General features: G+C 32.4%; 3 protein-coding genes across 8 annotated transcripts in view; 1 reads left to right on the top strand and 2 right to left on the bottom strand.

Annotated features, from left to right (window-relative positions):
• Nucleotides 1–1,718: 1,718 nt before the first annotated feature.
• On the bottom strand, nt 1,719–2,540 carry LOC119644640. Its single transcript, XM_038044274.1, has 2 exons — nt 1,921–2,540; nt 1,719–1,794 (listed from the first exon to the last, which is right to left on the bottom strand). The coding sequence occupies exons 1-2, from the start codon at nt 2,412–2,414 to the stop codon at nt 1,728–1,730; spliced, it is 561 nt and encodes a 186-aa protein (XP_037900202.1). The 5' UTR covers nt 2,415–2,540; the 3' UTR covers nt 1,719–1,727.
• A 4,874-nt stretch (nt 2,541–7,414) lies between these two features.
• LOC119644729 (uncharacterized histidine-rich protein DDB_G0274557-like) lies at nt 7,415–8,235 on the top strand. The gene is made up of 2 exons (XM_038044448.1): nt 7,415–7,435; nt 7,918–8,235. Exons 1-2 carry the CDS (start codon nt 7,415–7,417, stop codon nt 8,233–8,235), a joined length of 339 nt encoding a protein of 112 aa, XP_037900376.1.
• Nucleotides 8,236–13,011: 4,776 nt separating this feature from the next.
• The window catches only part of LOC119631526 (cytokine receptor-like), a 30,482-nt gene continuing 17,309 nt past the window's right edge, over nt 13,012–26,184 (bottom strand). For 5 of the 6 annotated variants that reach the window (XM_038023828.1, XM_038023865.1, XM_038023847.1 and 2 more), the window contains 8 exons: nt 19,005–19,236; nt 16,680–17,163; nt 16,287–16,590; nt 15,729–16,218; nt 15,533–15,644; nt 15,276–15,457; nt 13,959–15,205; nt 13,012–13,353 (listed from right to left, as the gene is read on the bottom strand). In XM_038023828.1, the coding sequence (XP_037879756.1) occupies nt 13,150–13,353; nt 13,959–15,205; nt 15,276–15,457; nt 15,533–15,644; nt 15,729–16,218; nt 16,287–16,590; nt 16,680–17,163; nt 19,005–19,236 (3,255 nt within the window). In that variant the 3' untranslated portion in view covers nt 13,012–13,149. The remainder of the gene's footprint in view (nt 13,354–13,958; nt 15,206–15,275; nt 15,458–15,532; nt 15,645–15,728; nt 16,219–16,286; nt 16,591–16,679; nt 17,164–19,004; nt 19,237–26,184) is intronic. The other variant, XM_038023838.1, reaches the window with a different exon arrangement.

Here is a 26,184-nt window from a genome sequence, read left to right as displayed (position 1 = left end):
GTTAATCGAATTTCATCTGTATATAAATACATAAAAGCCAAAAAAAAGTCATTAAAATGAGTAGACGCAGTTAACGAATTATATTCACGTGAATGCGAGTCTTAAACGGATCGATATAATTGCAGGTTAACAAACGAGAAAAAGTAACTATTAACTCTCATTCAAGTTATATTCATATAATTTGATCTGTTGAATTTAAGTTCGTCTATCTCTTCTCCTCATATTCCAAATTATATATATATATATTATATATATATAAATTGAAATGAAACTAAGGAAATAAGAAAGTTATATTTGGTCGTGACCGAATTTTTTACACCCATCAATGTTGTTCAAAAAAAGGAAAAAATAACTATATTTCTCTACTCTATAATACTGAGTGGGCGCGGTTGATTTCTTCTATTTTCAGTATAAAAACTTATAAATTTATATGAGGTAGATGTAACAAGCAAAGAAACACGGAATGCAAATGTGTTCGAGAGAATGTTTATCACAGATACTAAGGAGTTGGACGGACGGATAGATGGACAAACGAGCAGACAAGAACTTATTTAGTTTTTGGCGTTTTTATAGCTTCCGTCTGCGCAATTTAAAGGTTTTGAAAAAAAAAATGAGATTTTGCCACAATATAGCATTGAGTACGCGTGGCCGATTTTTTTCAGTTTTGCACAAATGCCACAGAATCGCCAATAGAATAAATATGTATAAAAAATTTTCATAGCTTTATCTGCTATTGTTTAGGAGCAATGAGCAACAAACCTATTTTTTAACCCTTTTGAAAACTAGATGTGTCATAACTTAACGTGGTACCGTAAGGGTGTCCTTCAACCAAATTGACTCATTTTAAATACTAACCTGCATCCAAGAATCGCCAAAGTTTATGGGAAATTTGAAGTTGATAGGTTTAATTTTACCATGAGGAGAATGACGAGCGGACGAAAGGACAGACGGCCAGATTTTGATACTGGTCAAGACTATATATACTTTATGGGGTCTCTGAAGCTTTCTTTTGGGTCTTGCAAATGTTTTGACAAATGAATAACAAATACCACCCATGCTTCGATTAATAGGTATAAAAAGCAAAAGGAGGAGACGAACGCGATGTAAACACATTTATCGTTTAAACGTTACTCTTTAGAATTAAATAGCTTCGCTAACGATTCGTAGTGTTGTGCAAAATAGATTCAAGTGATAACTCCGAACGATATCAACTGTATGTAAATAGTGGTGATCTACTCATAAGCGAATGACTTTATCTCGCTTAATCAACTTAAGAACCTGTAAAACTAAAGCATTTGGTAAGCAATGCTTCGCCAGCAAACTCATTAGGCCATAGATTCTATCTTTCAATAAATTAGCTTAGGTTACGCTCCTTAAAACTTTTCGTAAAACTGAGAAAAATAAATTCCTCTGACCCATAGGCTTTATGTGCCAGATGGCACATTAAAGTAATGGAATTATTGAGGAAAACAATCCGTTTCTCTCCATCTCTCTTCTCGCTCTTCTCTATCTGTAAACCCTTGTTAAGGGACATACGATACCCTAAGTGACTTATCCACAAAAGAAAGACTCGCAAAGAAGCCGATAATCTAGATTGTAAACATACTTTTTTTTATTCGAAAATGCAAAAAACAAAAAAAAAATTTTTAAATTTAAAAATAAAAAATATATAAGATAAATAAATAAAATAAATAGAAAATTATTTAAGATAAATAAAATATCTTAAGCTAAGTCTGTATATATTTGGAAGAATGTAAAGTTGTAGTAGCATTGACTGTCGATGGGCCCTTATATCTGCACGTATATATATAAAAATAAATATTTTTATTAAATTTATTAATTTATTCTCAAAATTAATGCATTTTTGCATATTGTATTGTGTACTTTATTTAAGGAAAATTTCGATTCGCATTTATTTACCTGCCATTTATTATAAACCAAGTACGATTCTCCTCGTTAGGCTTCTCGTCGTATTTCCTGCTACTGAGTTGTTTCACGGTGTTCGCTTTCGTTTTAGCTTTAGTGAAATATTTGATAAGGGGCTGCCACATTACCTGGTGTCTAGCGTAATAGGCTTTATAGTTTTTCGCATCATCAATAGTAAAAGGCATCGCATTCATCCTCTTTCCACCGTTCGCGGCGAAAGGCTTCGTTTTCTTTGATGGGCTAATTGTTCGCTTTTTAGTATTCAATTTTAGGTTTCGTGGTGGATAGAGAATTTGTCCCGGCATCGGTTCACTCATACGATATTTCCTTTTTCCTAACATGCTATTCAACAACATTCGGGCATTGTTATAAATAAATATCAAGGGTCTCTCTGCGTCTTTAACGCTTTCCCTACCCGGCATAGGATCGAATATAGGTAAATCGTTGTTAATGCTTTTATATCCATTAAAATGTCGTCCGTTAAGCATGGACGATTTGTCTTGCGTTAAATATAGGGACGATATTGGCCGCCTTCCTATGGTATTTTCATTAGTTTTTTGTACGAATTTATTAAAATTTTTATTAATCCTTAATATATTGCGTTGTTGTTGTTGTTGTTGTTGTTGTTGTTGCTGCTGTTGCTGGCGCTGCTGTTTCAATAAAGGATATCCTAAATGATTTCTATGAAATTTTTCGCTAAACACTAACACCATCATTAACGCAATGATCGCATAAAACTTCAAAATTTTTACCGAAATCATTTGTCTTTCTTCGTTGAAATGTTTGCTTATAAATGAGTTGAAATTTACAGTTAAAAGCATTTAATTTATATAAATTTCTTCAAGTTTTCTTCGCAGTTCAACACTTAAACTAAATAAATGTCTTTCGTTTATGGGAAATTTGTCGGTTGGTTGTGTTTTTTTTTTTTTTTTTTTTCTACTTAGTAATAGCTTTACTCTGCTCTGACATACATATAATTTATACTTGTTATTATTACCTTTTAGTTAATAAATTTAATAAAAAAAAAAAAAAAAAGAAGTAAAACGAAATGTGTTGTTATATATAATTTAATATATATATATATATATATGTATATATTTTATAACGCGCAATATTTACTTTACTTTTAAATATTTTCAAGCTTTCTTCTTTCTTTTGATTTATTATGCAACACGTTCGTTAGCAAGCTTGGGCGAACAAGTTTTGTCGAACAAGCATTCAAATCTTATATTATTATAAACATGATCTTTTTTGCATTAACTGATCAGGTGTTAACTAAATTTAAAACGCGTACAACTAAAATAAAAGTTAATAGAAGCCAAGCCAAGCCAAGCCAAGCCAAGTAAATATTCGAAAATAGAGTTTAAAGTCTAGACAAGTTAAAAACTATATATATAAAGGTTAGATAAATTTTGAAAATACTACATATGGCCATAGTAGATAGTGAACATATGGGACAGAATGTAGATAAGTGGCGAACATGAAGAATAGGGATTAGAAGATTGCATATAAACGAAAGAAGCTCAATAGGTCGTGAACAAAGTGAATAGAAGCTAGGCAGTTGGTGAATGTAGGGTACATAGACTAAACAAGATTTAAAAATAGAAGATACCTGCATTATATACGGTTGAACACAGGGGAAGGAAGAGAGGATTGACTCTTGTTTTAAAAGTCTAAGGCCCGACTTTAGATTACTGGCGTGCAATTGCATATGAATACAAACAGCAAAATGTTCATACAGCAACATTGCACCGCAACTATTTAAATTATAAGGACTTATACTCATTAGCCGAAGTCTGGTCGTACAATTCAAAACAAATGGAAATATGAGTTTTATTAGGTTGGGGAGAGAGAGAGACCCCAGTGCATTTAATAATAAATGCTTAAATTTATTTTGGCCAGCGTATATATGTATTTGTAAAAAATGATAAAATAGGGCAAAGTATCCAATGTACATAACGATTAAATCCGATGGTTTCGATCCTCCTCTACACAAAATAACATATTACCTTAAGTTCTTTGATACGAAGACATATGCTACCGAAGACCGCCAAACACTTGCAGAAGGTAATAAGGATGCGGCCGCATCATATCCCAGTTTTCGGCTTTGGCTGCAACGATTAAAAAGTGACGATTTTAATGTTAATGACAACGAAAAGCCTGGAGAACCAAAAAAGTTCGAAGTGAATGACTTGCAAGACTTATTGAACGATAATCCAGCTCAAAGAACAGCGGAACGAACTTTCGAACAGCTTAGCAGCGGATGAATCAACTATTCACACGCGATGCAAATAATTGAAAAGGAGGAAAAATGGCTGCCATACGAATCGATTGAAAATGACATTTCGGCTACATATTGGAAAAAAATGCGACGAATACACTGTTGCAGCTCGTAGGGGAAGTTCTACCGCACGTTCAGATCGATGCAGCATGGCCTGGCCGGCACGTGGCTCCGCCAACTTCATTAAGTGAAACTATGATCAAAGTAAACGCAAGCACCTAATGTAAAACTAGAATTGATTGTCAATTCACTTTAAAACATTATACGCTATATGTAGGTAACGTATAAATAAATATATTGCATAAAATAGAAATAAAAACGTATTTACTAAAGTTCAAAGTTCACAAAGTGCATAATTTTTTTAAGAAATGAAAATATGAAATTATTTCATTTCATTTCATTTCATTACATTGTCAAAAGTTTTTCATAATTTTGTTCTTATTTACGTTTGCATGATTTCGTTATTGACTGTATTATTGTAAAGAAAGGAATTCACAACTTTTCAAAGCTTTCAAGGTACGCCAACCGAACAAGAGTTAACTGAGAGATATATTTAGTCGATAATGAAATATTCTGAAAACGTAGCAGAAATCGAGCGCAAACCGAATTCTATTTCCTCCTCATCTTATTATTATTTCAAATAAATTGACACAGATATCGACATACAATCGGCAGAAGAATGGCCTCTAAATACAAGTCATTGAAGGCTATTCCGATTAAGCTAAACTTAGTCTTAGAATCAAAAAGATACCCAAATAACACATATCTTTACCTTAAAAAAGTTTTCGCGAAAAGGTGGCTCAAGTTGGCGTTTAATAAGCAAAATGAAATGATTCTCAGTCAGATTTGATATGAATAACGCAAAAAATAGCAGGACATGGACCTATGTCTTTAGAGATTTAACGCTTCTTACTACCGTAAAGACCTAAATCCGTAAAGACCGATGGTACACATGGTGAGACAATGTCACCTATCGTTCTACGACTCCCGCGTACTATGTGGACACACATTATATAGACTTGATCCCAACTCTTGTCCATCACATTTCTTTGCCTTTCTTCAACTCAAGCATCCGATTATTGTACTACTCATTGGCCAGATATGTCTAGAATAGGTCTTATATGAATACTCGCCCAAAGGCTGATGTCCATTATATCTGCTAATACAAGGGATTATTTAAATATGAACCAGCAACACCCAATGACTGAAGCAATTCCTATACTAACAGACGCCATTACTCCTAGAATACACGAACAATGAAAAGTGTACAACCGTTCAATCCCCTCTGCGAAAACTGCCAGACCTTTCTACAACTGAATATTTATTGTTGACCCTTCTTTAGTATTACCACACTGTCATTACGATACTTCTTAAAGGCCCTTAAAGGCTTAAAGGCAGTCATTAAAAACTATCAGCAATCATTCTACTGCCATTGTTTGTCATAATTCTTTTACCATTTTTCTTAAGTTTTCTCACGCCCGCGATACTTTCAGCATTCATTTGGCAACTTCGCGTTTTACGCTTGCTTCTTACGGCATCCGTACAATCCCGAAGTGCATCCAATATATTGGTATTTTTGCACACAAACATCGACATAATCCAACACTCTACCATCTCTTAGAACCTATTACCTCTCAGTATTTTATATGCCCGATACTTTACATGTCTTCGTTGACTCTGGAGAATGAAATGTTAAGAGAAGCTGATAACGTGAAAATGCAATCTGGTTTTGCCTACGAACATTGACATATTGAAGACACAATTGACTTATGAAGGAAGGAAAATTATTTTATAATATTTGTATTAAAAGAAATTGAAGAAAATAAATCCGTTTGATCCCTGGTACACGCACTTATCATTCAATCTTTATATATCTATATACACAACATGATAAAATGTTCAACAAGAAATATAATTTAAAAAAAAAAAAAAAAATTATTAAAAAGCAAATACAATAACGTGAATGTATTGATAATAAGCGCAAACATTCGAGGATACATAAGTAATAATAACTCTCTCCGCGTTACGAATTTTACACAAATTACTTTTAAATATTCATAATGGAATAGTTTATATAATAATAACTAATAAGAAAAACCTTTTCCACCTAATTTCATTCTATTTCATTACGAACAGCTATCGAACAATAACTAACTACATATTAAAAGCAGCAGCAGACATATGTACATGTCGTGTGCGTGTGTGTGTGTGTATGTTTGTCGTTGCACACAAAAATAAAGCACGCGCGGATAACATTTCCGTTGACTGACTTTCAATTAAGCTTCCGCTTCTGAAATGAAAACCAAAACAGTACCACCAACTCCAACAACAATACCAATAAACGTAACAAAATAAAATAATACATAAAACGCATAAAATATATGAAAAAAGAAAATAATAAAAATAAATAAAAATGTAATAAAGTCTAGTAACATGCATAAAGAAAATTCAACACTTACACAAACATGCACACACACACACACACACACACACACACACACACACACACACATGCACATGCACATGCACATGCATATAACATAATAAACGGTTACAATATTTTTGGTTTTTTTTTTTCTGTTTTTGTTGGTACAACACCCACCTAATAGTGAAAATGTTAAAGCCGCAAGTAGTAAAGAGAAGGAGAAGAAGAAGAAGAAGAAGAAGAGAAATAATGAAAATATTAAGTTACAATTGAATGAACATTACAAAATAAAAATCATACATGTAGACAGACACACACATATAAAGAATGTAGAGAAAAATAATGATACAATACAATGAGAAAAATTCGACACAAACACAGGCACACATTTCGCACATGCTTTTTCATATAAATATAAATAATGATATAATAATGAAGAGCTAAGGAAGTGATGAACAAAAATATTGGCCAAATACGACTAACACTACCAGCATTAACATTACCATTACCATCACCACCACACAACCAATCATACAACTCTCACATTTTTATTTTAATTGTTGAAATGATTTCGTTTTGATGTTTCGTTTCGTTCGTGTTATAAAAGTTTACGGCAGGCAACGATCGATATGCATAAACAAAACTCAATCCGTAGAAAACACACCTGGCCGGAGATTTATACCGATTATAACGGGATTATTTAATAATAATAATTTTTTTTTTTTTAATTTCCTTTTTTGTGCGTAATTTTGCTCAATTTTTGGCAAAATATTTTTTAAAATATGTACGCTGATCGTGTAAGGGTAAGCGACAAACATACATGTATAGCATTTCAATATTAATCATTGTCGTTATTATTATTGTTGTTGTTATTGCTGTTGTTGTTGTTGTTGTTGTTGCTGTAATTATCCTTATAATGCGTACATGGAAAAAGAAAATTATTTTATTTGTTTTCTTTTTCTTTTTATTTTTTGTTTTTTTTTTGTCCTTTTTTCTTTACATCGTTTCGCTGTAGCTGTTCAATGTTTTCATAGCTCTATTATTGGCCATGTTAACAATAGTTAGTCATACGAAAGCGAGGTGAGTTTTCGTCTATAGATCGTGTAATATCTTAAATTAAAAACTAAAAAAAATAAATAAATAAATAAATAAATAAATAAATTTTTTTGAATTGATCATCATCGTGATCATCATCTTCATCATCATCATTATCATTATCATCATCATCAGTGGTCATCATGAAGTTAAACATAAAAAGGTTGTCATTCATGTTCCTATTCACAAGAAAATCGAAAAACATACGCATACGATTGTCAAGCATATACATCATCATCATAAGCCTATTGTAGTTAAGGAGGAGAAGAAAATTATTGAGGAACATTATCCGATTATTAAAAAAGAGACCGTCAAACACGATCATCATCATCATCATGAAGCGAAACATGATCATAAACATGAACATAAACATGAGCATAAGAAAATTGATAAACCAAAAGAATACGATGATGAAGAAGAGCACATTCATCATCATCATGATTATGAGCATAAAACGCAAGAAGAAGAGAACACTTCGCCTCATCTTGATTACTATGAAAGACATTAACAATCATTTTTCCATATAGTCGCTGTATAGTTAGTTAACAATTGTTTAGTTAAATAAATATTAAATAAATAATAAAGAGTGATGAACAAATTAAAAAAGAAAAACTTAAACTCCACCCCTTTAATTTAGAAATTTATTATATTCATCGGCCTATTTGTCTTCTGCTGCTTCTTCGTTGTAAAATGTTATGTAAGTTGAAAATTTGATTAGACGAAGAAGCTTAGTCTACAAATTCTTTCATTTTTTTTTTTTTTTTTTTTTTTTTTTATTTTTTTCGTTAAGCAAAGTTTTAAAATTAGAAAAATAGATATACAGTCTATCATTTATCAACATTTTAGAAGAAGACGGAAAACTTTAGTAAGATACTCGGCTGGAGACGAGTCTCGTGTATCTACCACGTTATTTAATACTTCTTCCTACACATATATATATATATTTATATAGCATATATTTATAGAGGATGCTCTTTCCATTGAGACTGGGACAAGAAAAACTAAACCAGTTCAATTTTGTTATTTTATAATAATGAGTGGGCGTGGTCAAGTTTTTCTAATCATCAAAAGTATCATCTATCTTCCTACTTACCTTGATAACTTATAAATTTATGTGGACGTGGCCATAATGCATACAATACGCATCGTAGGATTATCCATGAAATAAATTGAAGAAATTTCATCGTTCTATCTATCGTTCACAAGAGAAACTTTTACTTTACGCCTTACTCTGGATGTGTCTTTTGCCCAATTTTACTCACTGTTTTCTTATTAATCTGCATGCAAGAGCTTCCAAGATTACTGCCAAGTCTATAGTAAGTGTGAACAACATACATCTGCAAAGGCTAAATAGATTCAGTATTTGATATCGATCAAGACGTACGTATATGTATATACTTTATAGGATATCTAAAGCTTCCTTTTTGGACACCATTCTTCGGTGATAGATATTAAAAAAAAAAAAGATATATGAAATTAATCATCGAAAATTTTGGCCCCCTCGATGCCTCGATGTAGTAGAGTTTCGAGAGGGCCCAACGAAATCTCTGCGTTTATGACTGAATATTGCGAAACTATTGCAATGACGCGAAGCGAAACATTGCTGCACTGCTTTAAAAATCTCAGTACTAAGATCGGACATTAAACTCTAAACGTATGGCTAGTATCACACACAGTCTCTCACACAGCGTATCTCTTCGCCTTTCTTTCGTAGACTGCAACGATGCAATTTTAGCGTTCATTGCCCTACATAATCGCAACCGATAATTTCAAATCGAACTACGATTGAATCCTTCGATAAACATTGTGGTACACTTGCCGAAAACGTGTTAAACCTTTACATGTCAAATAATATTAAGTTTCTTCCACTATTGTACAATATTGTATAACGTAAGGATAAAAGGCTACTAACGTAAATAAGATACGTTTTATACCTTTGGACGGACAATGCGAACCCTCTTCGTCAAATTCCGAATTAGAAATTATCCAATCTCCACGGATGGCTCTATGATGATGATCAAGGCAGGATGAAAGCTTACCAATTCAGAAGTCGTAGACAGTTTGTGCCCCCTTTTCTAAGTGTTCACTTACCTCAGTGAAAGGAATCCTAAAACAAAAAAAACAAAACCGAAAACCCACAAAAGTGGATTTCATTTGACGTATATTCCAGCCAAGCAACTCATGGCAATTTCAATTTTCAAATATGACTGAAATCGCTACGCTGCTGCACTTGAGCCATCGTTAGGGAAGATATTTACGTAGTAGAGCACCTCAATGCAAGTTCTCATTATTTGAGAGCAGATTTCAAATATGAATAAATAAAAGGTGATGATAAGTCTAAAGGATTGAATAATTCAATCACATCCAATAGAACTTGACGTCTACTAATAAATTGATAAGCATTGTGGTTAATCTTATACCTTGTGATATATCCAATCTTTAGGTACCAGCGAAAAATTGGTCTTGGTAGGGCTGATAATTCAGATATTACATTTGATTTGGAAATTCATTGTTTTAGCTCTACTGCGACATGTTGCAATACATCAATGAACTTATTTAGAACAGGGAGGGATGAGTGTTTGCCATTTATTAAGGTTAATATAACGCGAACGTCCACTGCAGTTACATCACATGATGACTTGGTGGGCAATTTTTTACTAAAATTTTTGAAATACATTTTTAGAAGAAAAAACTAGAGAATCTATAGATCTCTCGATCTACAGCTAGTAAGTACGACGGATTGAAAATAAAGTTGCATTGACAGCATAAAGCTTTCTCGGAATTAAATGCATTGACGTTGGCACCTTTTTGCTTTTCCTATATCAATATCAATATCAATATCCCCCTATTCTAGATATGAGATTTTCAAACAATCCATTACTCTCTACTAAACACAATCCATCGCTTATCTAATTTTCAATCGATTTATAATAACAACATTATACGTACATTAACTAATTACCCCTCTTACCATATTCAGGAGCAGTTAAATAAATCCCTGATAATTTTCATCATTATCTCATCTGTTAACTTTCTTAAACCTCCCGAGCTTTCATTGGCGTATTGATTATAAATCTTAATAATGAATTCGGTATTTGCCACGTCACGTTACAGGAAGCATCAATTACGTGCATTTGTCTTGCTAATCTGTCTGCGTTATCCCTTAACTGAACTTTTAAATATTAAAACTTTTGAGTAATGAATAAATTTTCGTTGGAATCCAACGACGCTTATCTTCAAATTTTTGAATGCAACCCACTACCTACCGCTTACTTAATAAATTATCCAAATTATCCGAATTTTAAACAACACTGCGTTCCTTCTTTTTATATTGTTTCATCTTTATGATGCCTAAATGATACAAATGCCTCTTCAGGATATACATAACGTTCAGTAGATACCGTTGAATAGTCTCAGTGCACATGCAAGAGTGTCACGGTATTTGGAATACATTTACACCATCCTCGCGCCATCCAAAGTAATTCGTTATAATCGGTTGAAAGATCTTATATCTTGACCGTAGACACATGATGGAAATGGTGAGGATTTTGGCACAGACAGTGAAATACTTTTTCCACTTTTTTTTTAACGCCTTGACTGCGTCTTTCGGCACTTCGTGTTAGCCAATGGATGTCATTTTGTATTTTCATACCTACATCATTATTATTCTTCTGCATTGACACTACTAACGGAAAATAAATGTTTATCATTTCTGGTGTACGATGAAAGACAACTCTACGAGAGAGAGAGAGAGAGAGAGAGAGAGAGAGAGCAAGAGCGTTCGTTCTTGAGGCAAAATCCATTGATTTGCGGAATTTCAACGAAAAAATATTTCAAAAATTGCGAACTATACGTTGAATACAAGAATACAAGACAGACATTCGGACAGTCTTGTCGAGAAGCCTGATAAATCGATCGGTATAATAAAAGTTGATTCTGTATAGTATAGTTGCGCACAAACTTAAGATAGCCTTGTACCAGAAATGATGTAGGGTAATCTCTTATCACAATGAATGAACTAAAAGTGAAAAAGAGGTAAAATCATTTCGAAATCAATTTTCCAATCAATTTTCGAAAAAATTTTCCAACTGAGCGCCATGATCATTTTTCCGTTCATGATTTCTCTCTCTTGCGTGTAGTGAGTGATAACGATGTGGTTTGAGTTTTTGGCATTTTCATGTTTCACATGATATACATATCACTGCATTTCTAATCAAAACCTAAAGATATTATCGATCAACAATTTAGAAATTTAAAGATCAATTAGAGACAATTACGTTGTCGTTATAAGTGGACGTAAGCACGGCCTGAGGTATTTAAAATTTTGCGCTGAATTTTTTAATCAATTCTCGTTTATATACACATGCATTTTTTTATTGCTCATAGTATACAAGATGATGATGGACATAACATTAATTAAGTACAAGATACAAAACTCTTTCATTTATTGCTAAATAATAATAAAGAGTAGAGTTATGAAAAAATTTTAACATCTAATTAAGGCCACAAAGTTAATTTTGCCAAAATTTGCGCTATTAAGTGTTTTTCTTTTCTATTTTTTTTTTTTAAAGCTACTAATCTTAAGGACAATTTGCTTAATTTTAATACTTATTATGATTAATATTTTAAAATGAAACGGTTATAAACATTTATAAAAGAAACTAAAATAATAAAAAAAAAAAACGACACCTATTATAGGTTAATTACATACACATATATATATGTAGCACTTGACATTATTCTTTTGAAATAGAAACGAAAATTTATACATAAAAGTTTATAAAATATTATTGTGATGTATGATTTAAAAAATTACCACAAAAAAAAAAAAAAAAAAAAAAAATTAAAAAAAAAAAGAAGAAAAATGGAAAGGGAAAGTGAAAATGAAAGCGAAAGCGAAAATTGAGCTGCCGGTCAACAGGAATAAGATGTTGTTACCAAACAACGAGAGAGAGAGAGAGAGAAAGAGATAGGGAGAGAGTTCTCTTTACATACATCTATTTAATATAAGCTTAAGCTAAACTTAAATCTATATTAGCTTAACGAAGGCACATTTGTTGTTAGAAATTAAAAAAAAAAAATACTTTTTAAGAACTTTAAAAAATTTTTTGAAAAAATTTTAAAATAAGAGACAATGTGAATATATATATATAATAATAATGTATATGTATATATATATATATATATATATATAAAGTTACACAATACAGCTAAAGCATTTTTAAAAGTGAAATATTTTCTGTGTACAAGAAATACTTTGATTAGTTAAAGCGAGTGTTGTATACTCTTGTTCCATTTTGTTTTTTTTTTTTTTTTTTTTTTTTTTTTTTTTTGTTTCCATTTTTTTACTTAAGATATCTAAAAGAATCTCAAACTTTGTACAAACAAGTCTCTGGTGGCCATAATTGATGGCGAGGGTAACTCAATTAATTTTTTGTTGTTGGCCAAAAGCAGATAATTCCTTTTGGGTTACATAACCGGATATAGGCGGGAGATTGCATAGAGCACTCCTACCTGCACTAGCAGCAATATCGACACCGATAGTTTGTTGCGGCACAGCAGAATGTGTGGACTTGGTTAACGTGTCCAAGGAAGTATAACCGTCAATGGTGCTTTGAACTGTGGGCTGAAATAAAATATGTAATTTTTTATTTAAATTTTAAAATTAAAAAATCTCATTGTACGTGTAAAATCTCAACCAGCTATTGAAAGGTTTTTGGGGAGAGCATAGGACGGAATAGGGTTACAGTTAACAAATGTATTTAAATATTGTAGCAAATGTGCTTTGTAGATGTTATTGCGGGAATTTTTCAATTACCGGGAAACATTGTGAATGAGAATTAAATTCTGAACCATGGGCCTTCTGTGAAAGACGCAACTTCTCACACCTATCAACCTATTCACCTATCAAGCTATTTCGTTCGCGGAATACGTTTAGTAAAAGATAAAAAGACTTCAATAAATGAAATAAAAATTTTGCGTCAAATATTTGTTATCATGCAAGCGTGCATTTAAGATGCTCGCTGTCAAAGGGTCCTTCTCAAGCCAAATATAGCTTGGACTAATGGTTGGTTGCTGGCGTCGAATTTGAGACGAATGTATATAGTTTTCGATTAAAAAACGTTAAGCTATTCGTTAAAGAATCTTATCATTCTTCAATAAACCAAGATTGTCTCCCATTTAGCTCTAATCCTCCTTTCGCCATTAACGATATACGAAATAAACACTTACCTTTTGCACTAGCTGTGATGCCACGTAACCGTTGATATTGTTAGTTGAAAAGAAATCATTGTCATTGTGGCGAGGAGATATCGATGATATATCGTGTGACTTTTGTGAATTAATTTGCCAATTAAAAACGTTATTTGGTTTTATATAACCATTCTCAGGATGCATTATTTGTGGCAATTGTTTAATATAGCCGCTGCTGCTAGCTGTTGCTATGGGAGTTATGGCGGCGAAATTTGGTTGCACGTAACCGTCTACCGATGTTATAGGATTAACATATGCCTGCGATTGGGATGAAGATTTATTTTCATTGGTTTTCATTAACTCCATCACCATATAAGCGTCGTCGACAACGGACGGTGATTCAAAAATACAACTTTCTGTAGTGTTGTCAACGGTCGTGGTGCAAGTATCCTGACCATCGTAATCTTGAGAATGATTTGAACCTACGTAGCCGCTGCTCTTACTTAATGAGCTGGCGACTATCTCGTCTACCTCGCCCAGCTGTTCATTATTGCACATGTAAGTAGAGTCGCGCGATATAGACGATAATAAATGACGACTTTCGTTGTTGCTAAATGATTCTTTGCTAGGTCTAAAGTCACCTCCGTCCCCCGAATGTTTGCTGGGGTATGTTATCGCAACCAAACCCGGTGGCAGAGCACAAGATATATTAGCCATTTTATTATACTTATTTCGGGCAACATAGAAAGCAGCCATTACACCCAACGAGGATACAACTACGAGCAAAGCTAACATGGTGATGCGGCTTAATTTGGTCGATGAACAATTATAAGTCGGTCCTTTTTCCCAAACCGATTTATATTGGACATATTTTTTACCATTACGATAACGTTCAATCAATTGTAGTTGCGCTTCCTCGCTAAAAGAAGTGCCGATACATTTCAAATCATTATTTTCCGTATAGGAGCTAAGTAAATCCAAGTCTTCGTCTGTACTATTGACAGCAAAAATCAGATAATCGATTTCACTGCTCCGTTCGGCTATATTAACAGCCCGCACCTGCACTGTATGCCGATAATCAGCATCTATACATATTGGTATATGAAAAACACATTCGGTAGAGCCTACGACCCCAGATACATGTTGACGTTGTATTTGTTCTTTATACCAAACAATGACGGCAACTTCATAGTATTCGACACGGCCCGACGGAACTTCCGGTTTATACCATTGCAATACTGTCTGATTTTTCTCTTTGCTCATCATGTGTCGCGGATTGGATGGAACTTGGATGGAAGATTACATCGAATTACGTTATTTAATAATGCTTTGAGAAATTCAAATTTTTATTCTTACTTCCTATAAGTGTTTTCAATTGAATATCATTGCTGGGTATCGAAGCGGCATTCGTATACGCCGTAACATATACTTTATAGCTCGTATAACTGCTTAGATTTTCCAATTTATATGTAAGATCCTTATGAGAACATACTTTTAATTCTTTGAAACAATCCAGAGCATGATATTCATTATTGTATCTAGAAAATATTGAATTGAAAATAATTCAGTCAATCAATCAATTATAGCATAGAATAAATAGTTTATAGAATTACTGTATAACATATTTGCGTATTTTGCCATTGTGATGAGCAGGGGCCGTCCATGTTATAACCGCTGAATTGCTTGTTATATTAAACGCTTTCAAATTGCGAGGCGCTGACGGAGCTATACGACATATATATATATATATAATATTATAATTAAATTTCCTTTTCTTTTTTTTTCTTCGGCACTGTATAAAACACTCACCTTCTTCGGTCGTATTTATTACTTGCGTTTCACTAACTTTACCCTTTTTTAGCTTACTGAACATATACATCTCAATTTTATATGAGGAAAAAGGCTTCAAATTGTTAACCACAAATTTCTTAGCTGTGCTCGGTATTGTTACGGTGGTAGTATCTTCCATGCAGGGTAAACTTTCGAAACCGTTCGAGATAATATTTGTGGTAGTACGATGTATGCGACAATATGTTAAATTATAACCCTCCAGTAATGAAGAACAAACGCGATCGGAACTCCATTGTACGCTAATGGAACGTGGCGATGTAACCGAAAATTCAGGCTCCAATTTAACCAGATCGCTGGCAATATCGGCTGTACACATCGTCCAATGCATACCACTATTATATTCCAAGTAATTAGCCGAAACAGCTAAATTTAAAGTTTGCTCTTGTTCTTGCGGTAAAGTTGCGAAACGAGTATTCTCCTTACCGACATGCTGAAATTGTATGGTATCCTATAATGGATGGATACTTTGTTATAATAATAAAACATAGCAATTGCAATAAATTCATTTTTATGTACCCGGCATTCATTGGGCACAGCCTGTTTCGACTGACACCAGAATACTGTATAGTCAATTAAATTGCTTTGATTGGTGGGAGGACTCCAAGACAATGTGTAACTACGATTGGCCGCATGATAAATATTCCGTATCCATTGCGGATTCATTCTTTCATGATGTTTACCCCAAGCAGGTACAATAATGCTGCTACTATCTTCCGATTCACCCTGACTGTTATTACTTTTAATTGCGAACTCATAACGATGACGCTTATGCCAAGTAAATATCGCCGAAGAACGATCAATATGTATTGGTTTCAAAGGCCTAATAATAAATAGAGAAAATGAACAATAATTATGTAATTGCCTGCCTGTATATAAATGAATGAATTTTTAATATTCATCATTACTTACACTATAACGCTGTCGCGTTTTACTTGTTTAATGACATATTGAAAATCTGGTCCATTTTCTTTGTATTCAGGCAATTGCTGCCAATATAATCGTACCCGTGTTTCGCTTGAATCTATATAAAAACTGCCTATATCCGTTTTGGGTGGCAATTCAGGCGGACAAGCTGTAGTTTGAAATTCTTGTTCGCTTGGCTCGCTCCAGGTGCTTTCATCGTTACGTGCCATCCGTTTAACCCTAATCCGTACACATATTTGATACCAATAATAAGCGTATGGTAAATTTCGCAAAATTAATTTGTATTCTGAGCGATTACTGCGTATTTCGTAATTTGAATGATTCATCCAATCGAAATCTCTCGGACGCAAACGTATATCGTATTGCAAGCCTTTCGATGTGTAATAACTATACTTAGGCATATGCCATTTTAAAACGACGCTACTATTGGTAATTTTCTCAAACACATATTCCGGTCGCGGTGGTATAACTACAAACGAAAAATGGGACCAACTTTAAATAAGGAAATGTACAAAAATGAAAATAGAAATAAATAAATAAATAAAGCATCACACCGGGTGTCCGTAGACTTTTCTCAAATGCATATTTCCACCCCGCCTTAAAGATTCAAAAGTTAAATTAAACTGAATTATGAATTGAATGCGTCTCCGTTCTAAAGAGAGTTTGATGCCTACAAATTTTTACGTGCTAAGGATACCTCTAACTGTTTTCTTCTATGCGAGATATTGCAAAAAAGAAAGCGCATTTCTTTAAAAATTCTAATGAGTAGAAGGAGAGCTTATCATAGCCTTGGCATGTGCTTGCACTAGATATTGGATATCGATCCAGATATCGATCTGGTATATTATGTAAGTTATTAATAAAAAAAAAAATATATATTAGGAAATTGAAGAATCGTCGATTTAAATAATCGACAAGCACCTACATGCGCCTATGCAGAGTTGTGAGTAGCAGATTGAATGCGATGAATATATGAATTTTAACCTTTCAAAGTTTGAATTTTTTTTTTTTTTTTGGGCTATCTAAACGTAATGAAAATTTCCTTCTCTTTTCTGATTCATTTCATTCGCTATTACGTGTATATTGTTAAGCACATCTTAAGTCGGGCAATATACTTCTTGCCTGACAGACACATAAATGAAACGGCTAGACATTATAATATGCTATCGTTAAATTGGTAGAATTGCCAGACGACCTGAGATATAGCTTCATCCTGATATGTTAAGTAACATATGCTTAGAATGTTTCTGAGAAATATTCTTTTCAGTTTTCTTAAAAATGAATATAATAAGAAACCGAAGACCGTTATCCTAAAAAAGACAAAAGCATGAACAAATTCTTATCATAGAACACTAACAATTAGACCTTTTTGGCATACAAAGGTTTACATTTCCTAAACAGTTCTTATATGCAATGGTATCCAAAAAAAAAAAATAAATAAATAATAATAATAATAATATTCACCAGAAAATGTTAAGAATGGGTATATGAAAGCGAATTAAAAAAATGACCCCACCCGAATCAAATTTTTCATACTACTTTTTAAATGTCGAAATACTATTACACTGCGAGTTGAAAATTCCCAATTGTTTCGCTATAACGACTTTTCAAAATAAAGCGTTGTCAGGTGGATGATCGAAAAACTGGATCGATCCGAGTCATTTTCAATAACATTAGTCGTTAAGTCAAAACACGTCAGTGTATCAAATATCATCGCAATATCTAAAAATATTGCGATCTATCGGATGAATACAAAAATACATGAACATACATCGGACGGACAATAGACAAGGATAAAAGCTTATATATCAAGCATGCGTCTATCTTAAGCTCATCGGAGTGTTACATACGTTCGCTCACATTTAAAATACCCTTTAGCTTAAGTGGTATAGGACGATATAAATAAAGTGAGTTTACTGTATTGAAAGTCCTATAATTATATTAAACCGAAGCTATTTCGCTGGAAGCAGTTTACTTAATATAATATAGAAAATATCCGCTGTTTAAGGGTTTTTTAAAGTTAAACATTCACTCATTTTACCATCGAATTTCCTCCTTCAGTTATAAAGGTTTTCCGAGCCAATACATTGGTGCCGTTTGCACGTTTGTATAGATCGCATGCATATTATTTCGCTTTATTTATATTTTTCTTTTGAATAATAAGCATTACGTTTATTGATATAAGCTATTAATTGTTATTCTGAATTAATTAAATAATTTTACATGAAATTTTTCCTTCTTTCTTTCTGTCTGTCTCTCTGTCTGTCTGTCTTTCTTTCTTTCTTTCTTTCTTTCTTTGTTACTACTTACCGCTCTCATAATGATTTATCCAGAAACTTTGCACATTCGTCCCCACCTCATTATGTCCGATTAATGTAAAATTGTAAAATTCATAGTTAGGGCGATAGTTATTCCTGTCCACCGTCAGATTGCAAATACCTTCATTTTCTTGAATTTCCAATTGACACATTTGCAAATAATTCTGTGAATAAATGATTCGATAAAAACGATTACCATTTTTATCCTTATCAGATATGCGTATCTATTATATATATATATATATATATATATATATATATGTATAGGGATTAAAAATTTCATTTAATTTTGCATGATATTGCATGCATGCATGCATGCATGTACATGATGTATTTGTTGTGTATTGGAATAAATTCAAGTGGATGTGGATATAAATGTGGGCGTGTTTGTATACGTCACATTGTGTTTACCATATCACATTTGACCATAACCAAAAGAAATGGAATAATAATTAGTAAGAGAAATGTTAATAAAAGTTGCCATTGATTAATAATTGGTGAGTGGGTAGATAGATATGCAATAAAAAGTCAAACGAAGGGTTAAAAATGGACAAAGTGCGAGCGCAAACGTATGTTATTATTCATTATATTATAAATACGTATATATATATATGTATATATAGAAATAGTTATGTATGTTTATACATATATATAAATAGTTAAATAAATAAAACAATAGTTAATTCAGATTATCACATCCCAAATTATTGTTGTTGTTTTGATTGTTGTGGTTGTTGTTGTTGTTGTTGTTGTTGCGTGTAGTTGTTGTTGATATTAGTTGAAAATTTTTATTTATTGATTTTTAAAAAATTATTATTATTATTATTATTATTATTTTTTTTTTTTTTTTTTTTTTTTTTTTTTTTTTTTTTAATAACAAATTTATATTTAAGAGTTAACCATGCCCACAAAAGTCCATAATGATTACATTCCAAAGAATAACGTATAAAAGAATAAAAGAAAAATTTAAAGAAAATACAAAATTAATTACAATTAAAAATAAATAAACTAAAAATTACATGAAAAAGACAATAATACCAGTAATAATAAATTGTTGAATAAATAAATTAAATTAATTTTATGCAAATAATTTTATAAAATAATAATAATTAAGCAAGCAGTTAGACAAACTTGCAAAATTATTCATCAGTTATAAGGCGCATGAAATAAAGGCGCAAATAAAGTTTACACTTTAATATGAACTGAATGTGCCTGATATTGCGCGATACTATTGCATAACCATAAACCTGTCAGTATTCCTAAAGACTCGTACACTGCTTCTATTCAACTCCAAGAATAACGTAATACAGGCTCTTAAATAATGCATTCCTCAATGATCTCAAAGACCATTCACATTATATTGATATTAGGGATATATTCATAAAGGAATCGGAATTGTATAGTCGCGTGACTTTCTTCATTTCACTTCAGTGAAGGCTGAGATCTGCCATCTACATGAATTCAATTTCATAACGAAGGTCGGTAATTGACTTAATGTGAACCCGATTTCAAATCTATTCGAACCGAACCTAACTTATTATTATTCAATTCCGGCGTAGCGTAAGTTGGACTAAGATCTAAACTAAATTCAAAATATTTAACGCGAAAATTTTCCGCGAATAATACTAATGCCCATACCAGGTGAATACGCAGTAATAAACGCATAAGGGAAAAATTTTAGAAATTCGTGTCATATCCTCCTTCGTTGGCACATGGAATTTTGCTTTTTTCAAAAAATCCAATAGCAAGCGGAATGTCATTTAAATAGCTTCATATAGGCGGGGCATTGTAGAACTGTCATCAAATTATGGGCATATAATCAATTTATCCACCTTCCCCCTATCCCATAAAAAAAAAAGAAAAAGAAAAAAAAAAAAGACTTATCAAGATTTTACCCATAAAGTGTACATATATCAAATAAGCGCAAAAGTTTCAATTAACTCAGCCGAATCCTTCTCTATCTCTACTCGTTCGAATCATTCGAATTTTCATTGTTCTCGAAATTGTTTAAATTGTGACAGAAAGTTGACATCTGTTACATAAGCAGTCTAAATTTCGGTTTGGCAAATGCAGTTGAAAAAGAGGGTGCAAAGACTGGACTCGAAATTTCTCAACTGAAATATAACAAATCAAATTGAATTTATGGCAAATTTCAGAACCCTTTGAAATCTTTTCGAATTTCTATAATGGATATCTTTTTTAAAAAAAAAAAAAAAATTTTTAATAATAGCGTTTGAACAATCATAACAATGCAAGTAAGATTTTTTTTTATTAAAATTCTCCTTATCATCGAGAGTTCTGGACAAACGTCAACTCTAGTTTGCCATACATGCATAAACGTAGTCTTCTTAAACGATTCGCTTTGCCCATTTTATCATCATGTCGTCGTGATGATAAATGCAACCAAAGTTTCCCGAGAGACTGTTGTCAGTGAAGGAATATCTCTGCATCTCTGCTGTTGCCAGATATGCCAGATGAAACTCGTTTAAGAAATGAAAATAAAATGTTGCAGTTTGTTCTTGCGACCCAAAGCCAAAACCAAATAATGATATTACCCTTGGGGGCCCAAATAAAATCGCCAAAAATTGTTCTCATCTATTCGGGATTTGCCTTGAGCCAAAAAAAAAAAAAAAACCAGCTACCACTCCTCTTTGATTCATTCAATGACTTCGCTTCGTTATTGAACTAAAACTCTCCCGAATGCTCTTTAACCAGTTAATTGTATATGACAAATATATGCGCATTTTTTGATCCGTCCATCCGTGGACTTTGTCGAATTTCTTTCTAAAATTTTCTCATAATAATACATTTTAGAAAATAATTTTTTTTTTGTAATTTTGTCAAGTCATTTCGTTACAATCTAATTTCATATTAAACATCTATTACGGTAAATAGATCGATGCACAGATAACTAACTGTATTAAATAAAGTATAGAATTTGACTGTTTTGATAAGCAATTCGCGTCAACATTTTCTAACGGAAAAAACCCTACACGCCACCAAGCCATAATACAATTATCACTATCGACATATAGTTGCGATAAAATGGTGCAAGTAACTCGCTCAACCGTCGAGGCAATCGATTTATTGATTATTGATATTTCAGTGAAATGCCCAGCACGTCAATACGAATCCTTTGTTCAATTATTATTAATTCAAGTACGACAAAGACAGACATATAAATTTGTCTTATACAACTGATATATTATTAAGATAAGTCCTCCCCATATAGCAGCTATATATAGTTATTTGCTTTCTTATCTGTGTAAGCGATAAAGTGAATGAATTCGATGAATTCGATTCTATTCTTTCTAAATGGTGTGTATAGTTAATATCACTTGTTTATATGTATAAAATAAGTGTATTAAGTAAAGCTTATCTAAATTTTTGCACTCTTTATATACCCATCAGTCAACGATGTGGAGTATATTCATTTTGTGAAAACGTTTGCGACGCCCAGATCGCAGCTTCACAGACCCCCATACATATTATATATATGTTTTTGATCAGCAGACCGTCTGTCCGTCTGTGTAAAGTCTGTTGTAAACATAGTTCTGGCAGCAAACATAAAAGCTATAAACTTCAAATTTGACAGAAACGTTAAAAGTTCTTGCATGCAGCAGAGTATTGAATATGAGTCAAATCGTTTGAATACCTTGTAAATTGAGAACAACTCTGTTTATCACAAAAGGAAGAAAACAATTGGATTTTCTGATCATTTGTCATACACATATATAACAGAGGAATGTACCAGTATATGAAAGCATATTCTATGGGTGATGCTGCAGCATTTGCGTACAAAAATGGAAAAAAGAGAAAATTGACCACGCCTATCCCATATTATAGTGTATCAAAATTTAATTGTTTTTTTCAATATTTTTCTAATGTGCAGAGAGAAGCTTCCAAAGCCCTATATAAAGTATATAAATTCTTGGCCAATTTCAAATTTAAACTGCACTTAAACATATTCGCCTATTCGTCTGTCCATCCAATTGTCCATCTGTCCATTCGTCTGTCCATCTGTCTGTTGGCGCAACTTTGTAATATTCTCCCGTTACCGGAAACGGACTTAATTTAATTTTTTTTTTCTCAAAACCTTTATAACGCAAACTATATAGAAATTCCTGTCGAATTTCGGAAATTTGGAATATACCTAAACATGTCCGTCCATTCATTTGTCCATCTGTCCGTTTCATCAATAATGTTAGTAATTAGTTCGAAAAAATAAACTTCTTCGCCTACAAACTTATAAAACAATTTGCAAATGACAAAAACTTTTCACGATACACGCCTACAACGTTGATATAAGAAAACCTGTGAACATGTCTGCCTTTCATATGTTTTGCTTGTTATTGTTTTATTGTTCAAGTACAACACATACAACATAAAAATTTGCACTTTCAGTATGAAAATATTAAAAATCAGCCATGCCCACCCAATACTGTAGAATATGAAAATTTAGTTCTATTTCTTTCTTTTTTTCGACTTTTTTAGGATAACGATGATGGATATGAAGTATTCGGTCATGACCGAATATAATTTTTTGATTTGTTTAAATTTTTTTTTTTTCTTTTTTTTTTTAGAAATTCTTTAGAATTTTTCAAACTATTATTACGTTTGCACATTCAGTGAAATGTTTCTAAATATTCATACTGTTCAATTTATGCATGCAATCGTCCGAAATTTCATTAAAAATTCAATTATATTACGGATGAATATCGAATGGTTAAGCAAGTAATAAGTCTTCTTCTCGAATGCAAAGTTTATTTACAAGAGCGTATGTGCGTTTCTGAGAAATATAAAAAAAAATTGAAAGCCCGATCAAAGCGTCACATACAGAAATACATAAATAAACTTTTTCATATAAATATAAAAATAGTCTTAACAAATATTGCATATGAAAAAAAAAGAGAAGAAAGATGGTATTAGTTACAAACGTTTAGTGCAGAATGGGCAAAATGAATACATTTTAACGAATTTGACGGAATTTTCATATAATGAAAATAATCATCTAACAGATGAGAAAACTATATGCGGTTATTATCGAATCTTTTCTACCCATCAACGTTATCCTAACTAAAAAAGGACTCGAGAAAAGGAAGGCAACTAAATTGCTGCATAGTGCTGCATAAGATTGGGTGGGCGTTGCTGCTTTTTTCTGTTCTCAGCACGTGTGTCCTTTGATTTAGGTCATTTTCAGATTATTGCCCAAATTCGTAGGCGATATGTTCATTTTAACGAACGGGAATATATTTACCGCAGATACAGGATAGATTGGGCAGATGGACAGACGGATCGACGAACACGCTTAGGTACATTCTAAATTTGAAACTGATCAAAATTTTATATACTTAGTGCGCTATAAAGATACTGAAAACAAGAAATTAAATTTTGTTACGCTATAATACAGAGTAGGCGTGGCTATATTTTTTCCATTTTTGTACACAAATGTTACAACATCGCCCATAGAATATGCGTTCAATTTATATTATGTATAATGATCGAAAAAATCAATTTTTTATTCCTTTTGAAAAACAGAGATGTTCTCGGTTTACGTGGTGTTCCGAACGTGTCTTTCGACCGATTTAGCCCATTTTCAATATCAACCTGCGTGCAAGACTTTCTAATGTTTCTGTCAAATTTTACACGTCTACAGCTTCATTTTGTGGCCAAGAGAATGCTTACAACATACATTACACAGACGGACGGACGGACGGACGGATACGCTCTAAAAAATATTAAACCGTATTAACGGGAGACAACATTAATTATTGCCAACTGTTAATGGACACGGACACGAGTCATAGGAATGAAAGGGCATTTAATCTAGAGGCTTGATTTTTAATAATCATAATTAATCTCTTAAATGAATTTATCTTCGCTATTTCTTCGATCCGGCCCATTAATCCATTTCAATTGTTATCAGGTATCGCAAATCTTTATTAAGATAGAGCACTTTCTCCAAATTATGAATAAAATGGAAAAAGAAGAAAATTATGAACGGCTATGTTGTAATCTTTTATACTCACCCACCATATTTTTCTTATACAAAAAATTCATCTCTTATAACATTGGAGGGGCGATATTTGTACAGTTACTGTAGGACCACCAATAGAATATATATGAAAATTTTTCTCATTGCATCTAATGTTGAGTTTATAAGTAATGAGCAAAAAAAAAAAAACGAAACCGAAACCAAAAACCCGACATGTTCCCACTTTATAAGTTGTACTATTTTTGTGTCCTTGGATCGACTCGCCTCATGCCTGAACCTCAGCCTTTTGTGCAAGAATTTCCAAATTTTTAAGGCAAATTGAAAGCCGTTATCTGCATTTTTATGACTAGGTGAACCCTATCCACAAGCATGATACAGGCGGACGGACAGACAAACAGGCAGACAGACAGATAGTCAGACATTTCTAATTCGATGTTTAATCAGGAACGTGTACATTGTTTATCGAGTATCTAAAGGTTCGTTCTGGACTTTTTCATTCTCCAATACTGATTGCAGAGAAATGAGTTTTCTTCAAGCAAAATTTCCGTAAATGTTATCCCTCTGCCCAATCAACACAAGCCCAAACAAACGAAAATAGTTTAAAACAATTTAGGTCTACAATATATATATATATATATATATGTGATTGTAAAATTCGTTACATATCTAGTATGTTCATCTTGATAAAATTTTATATACATACATATATATCTATATACACATGCATCGAAAAGTTAGTGATAATTTTTAAAGTTTAAAGGAAAGGGATTTTTAAACCGAACGTGCGTGCAAAAGTGTGTGTTTCAAACAAAATGAAAAAAAGAAAAGAAAAGAACAAGTGTAGTACTTAAAACCAACCCTGCTCTGCTAATATTTTAAAATTCTTCGAATTCTTTGCATTTTCTTAACAACAACAAATATCAAAAATAAACAAGACAATTATATTCGGTCGTGACCGAATCGTTTATACCCGTCACCGTTATTCTAAAAAAGACAAAAACAAAAACTAAAGATAAGTAAAATTTTCATCCTCTGTAATATGTAGTGGGCATGGCTGCTTATTTCTATTTTTAAAATAAAAATTTTTGTCACAGCTAAGCTGTGTGGGCGTTGTAAGCGTGTAAGCCTTTGAAAAGTTGAAGTCACTTCCAAACACTTTTCGAAATTTATAGGCGAT

This window comes from Glossina fuscipes, unplaced genomic scaffold (assembly GCF_014805625.2).
Source record: "Glossina fuscipes isolate IAEA_lab_2018 unplaced genomic scaffold, Yale_Gfus_2 0, whole genome shotgun sequence".
Classification (NCBI taxonomy): Eukaryota; Metazoa; Arthropoda; class Insecta; order Diptera; family Glossinidae; genus Glossina; species Glossina fuscipes.
This window is presented reverse-complemented; position numbering and strand designations above follow the sequence as displayed.

Coding starts and splice junctions, on each gene's coding strand:
- LOC119644729 (XM_038044448.1), top strand. CDS start 7,415: ATGTACGCTGATCGTGTAAGG. Junction 7,436..7,917: donor TGTACGCTGATCGTGTAAGG/GTAAGCGACAAA, acceptor CCTATTCACAAG/AAAATCGAAAAACATACGCA.
- LOC119644640 (XM_038044274.1), bottom strand. CDS start 2,414: ATGCTTAACGGACGACATTTTAATGGATATAAAAGCATTAACAACGAT. Junction 1,795..1,920: donor TGGTTTATAATAAATGGCAG/GTAAATAAATGC, acceptor ATATACGTGCAG/ATATAAGGGCCCATCGACAG.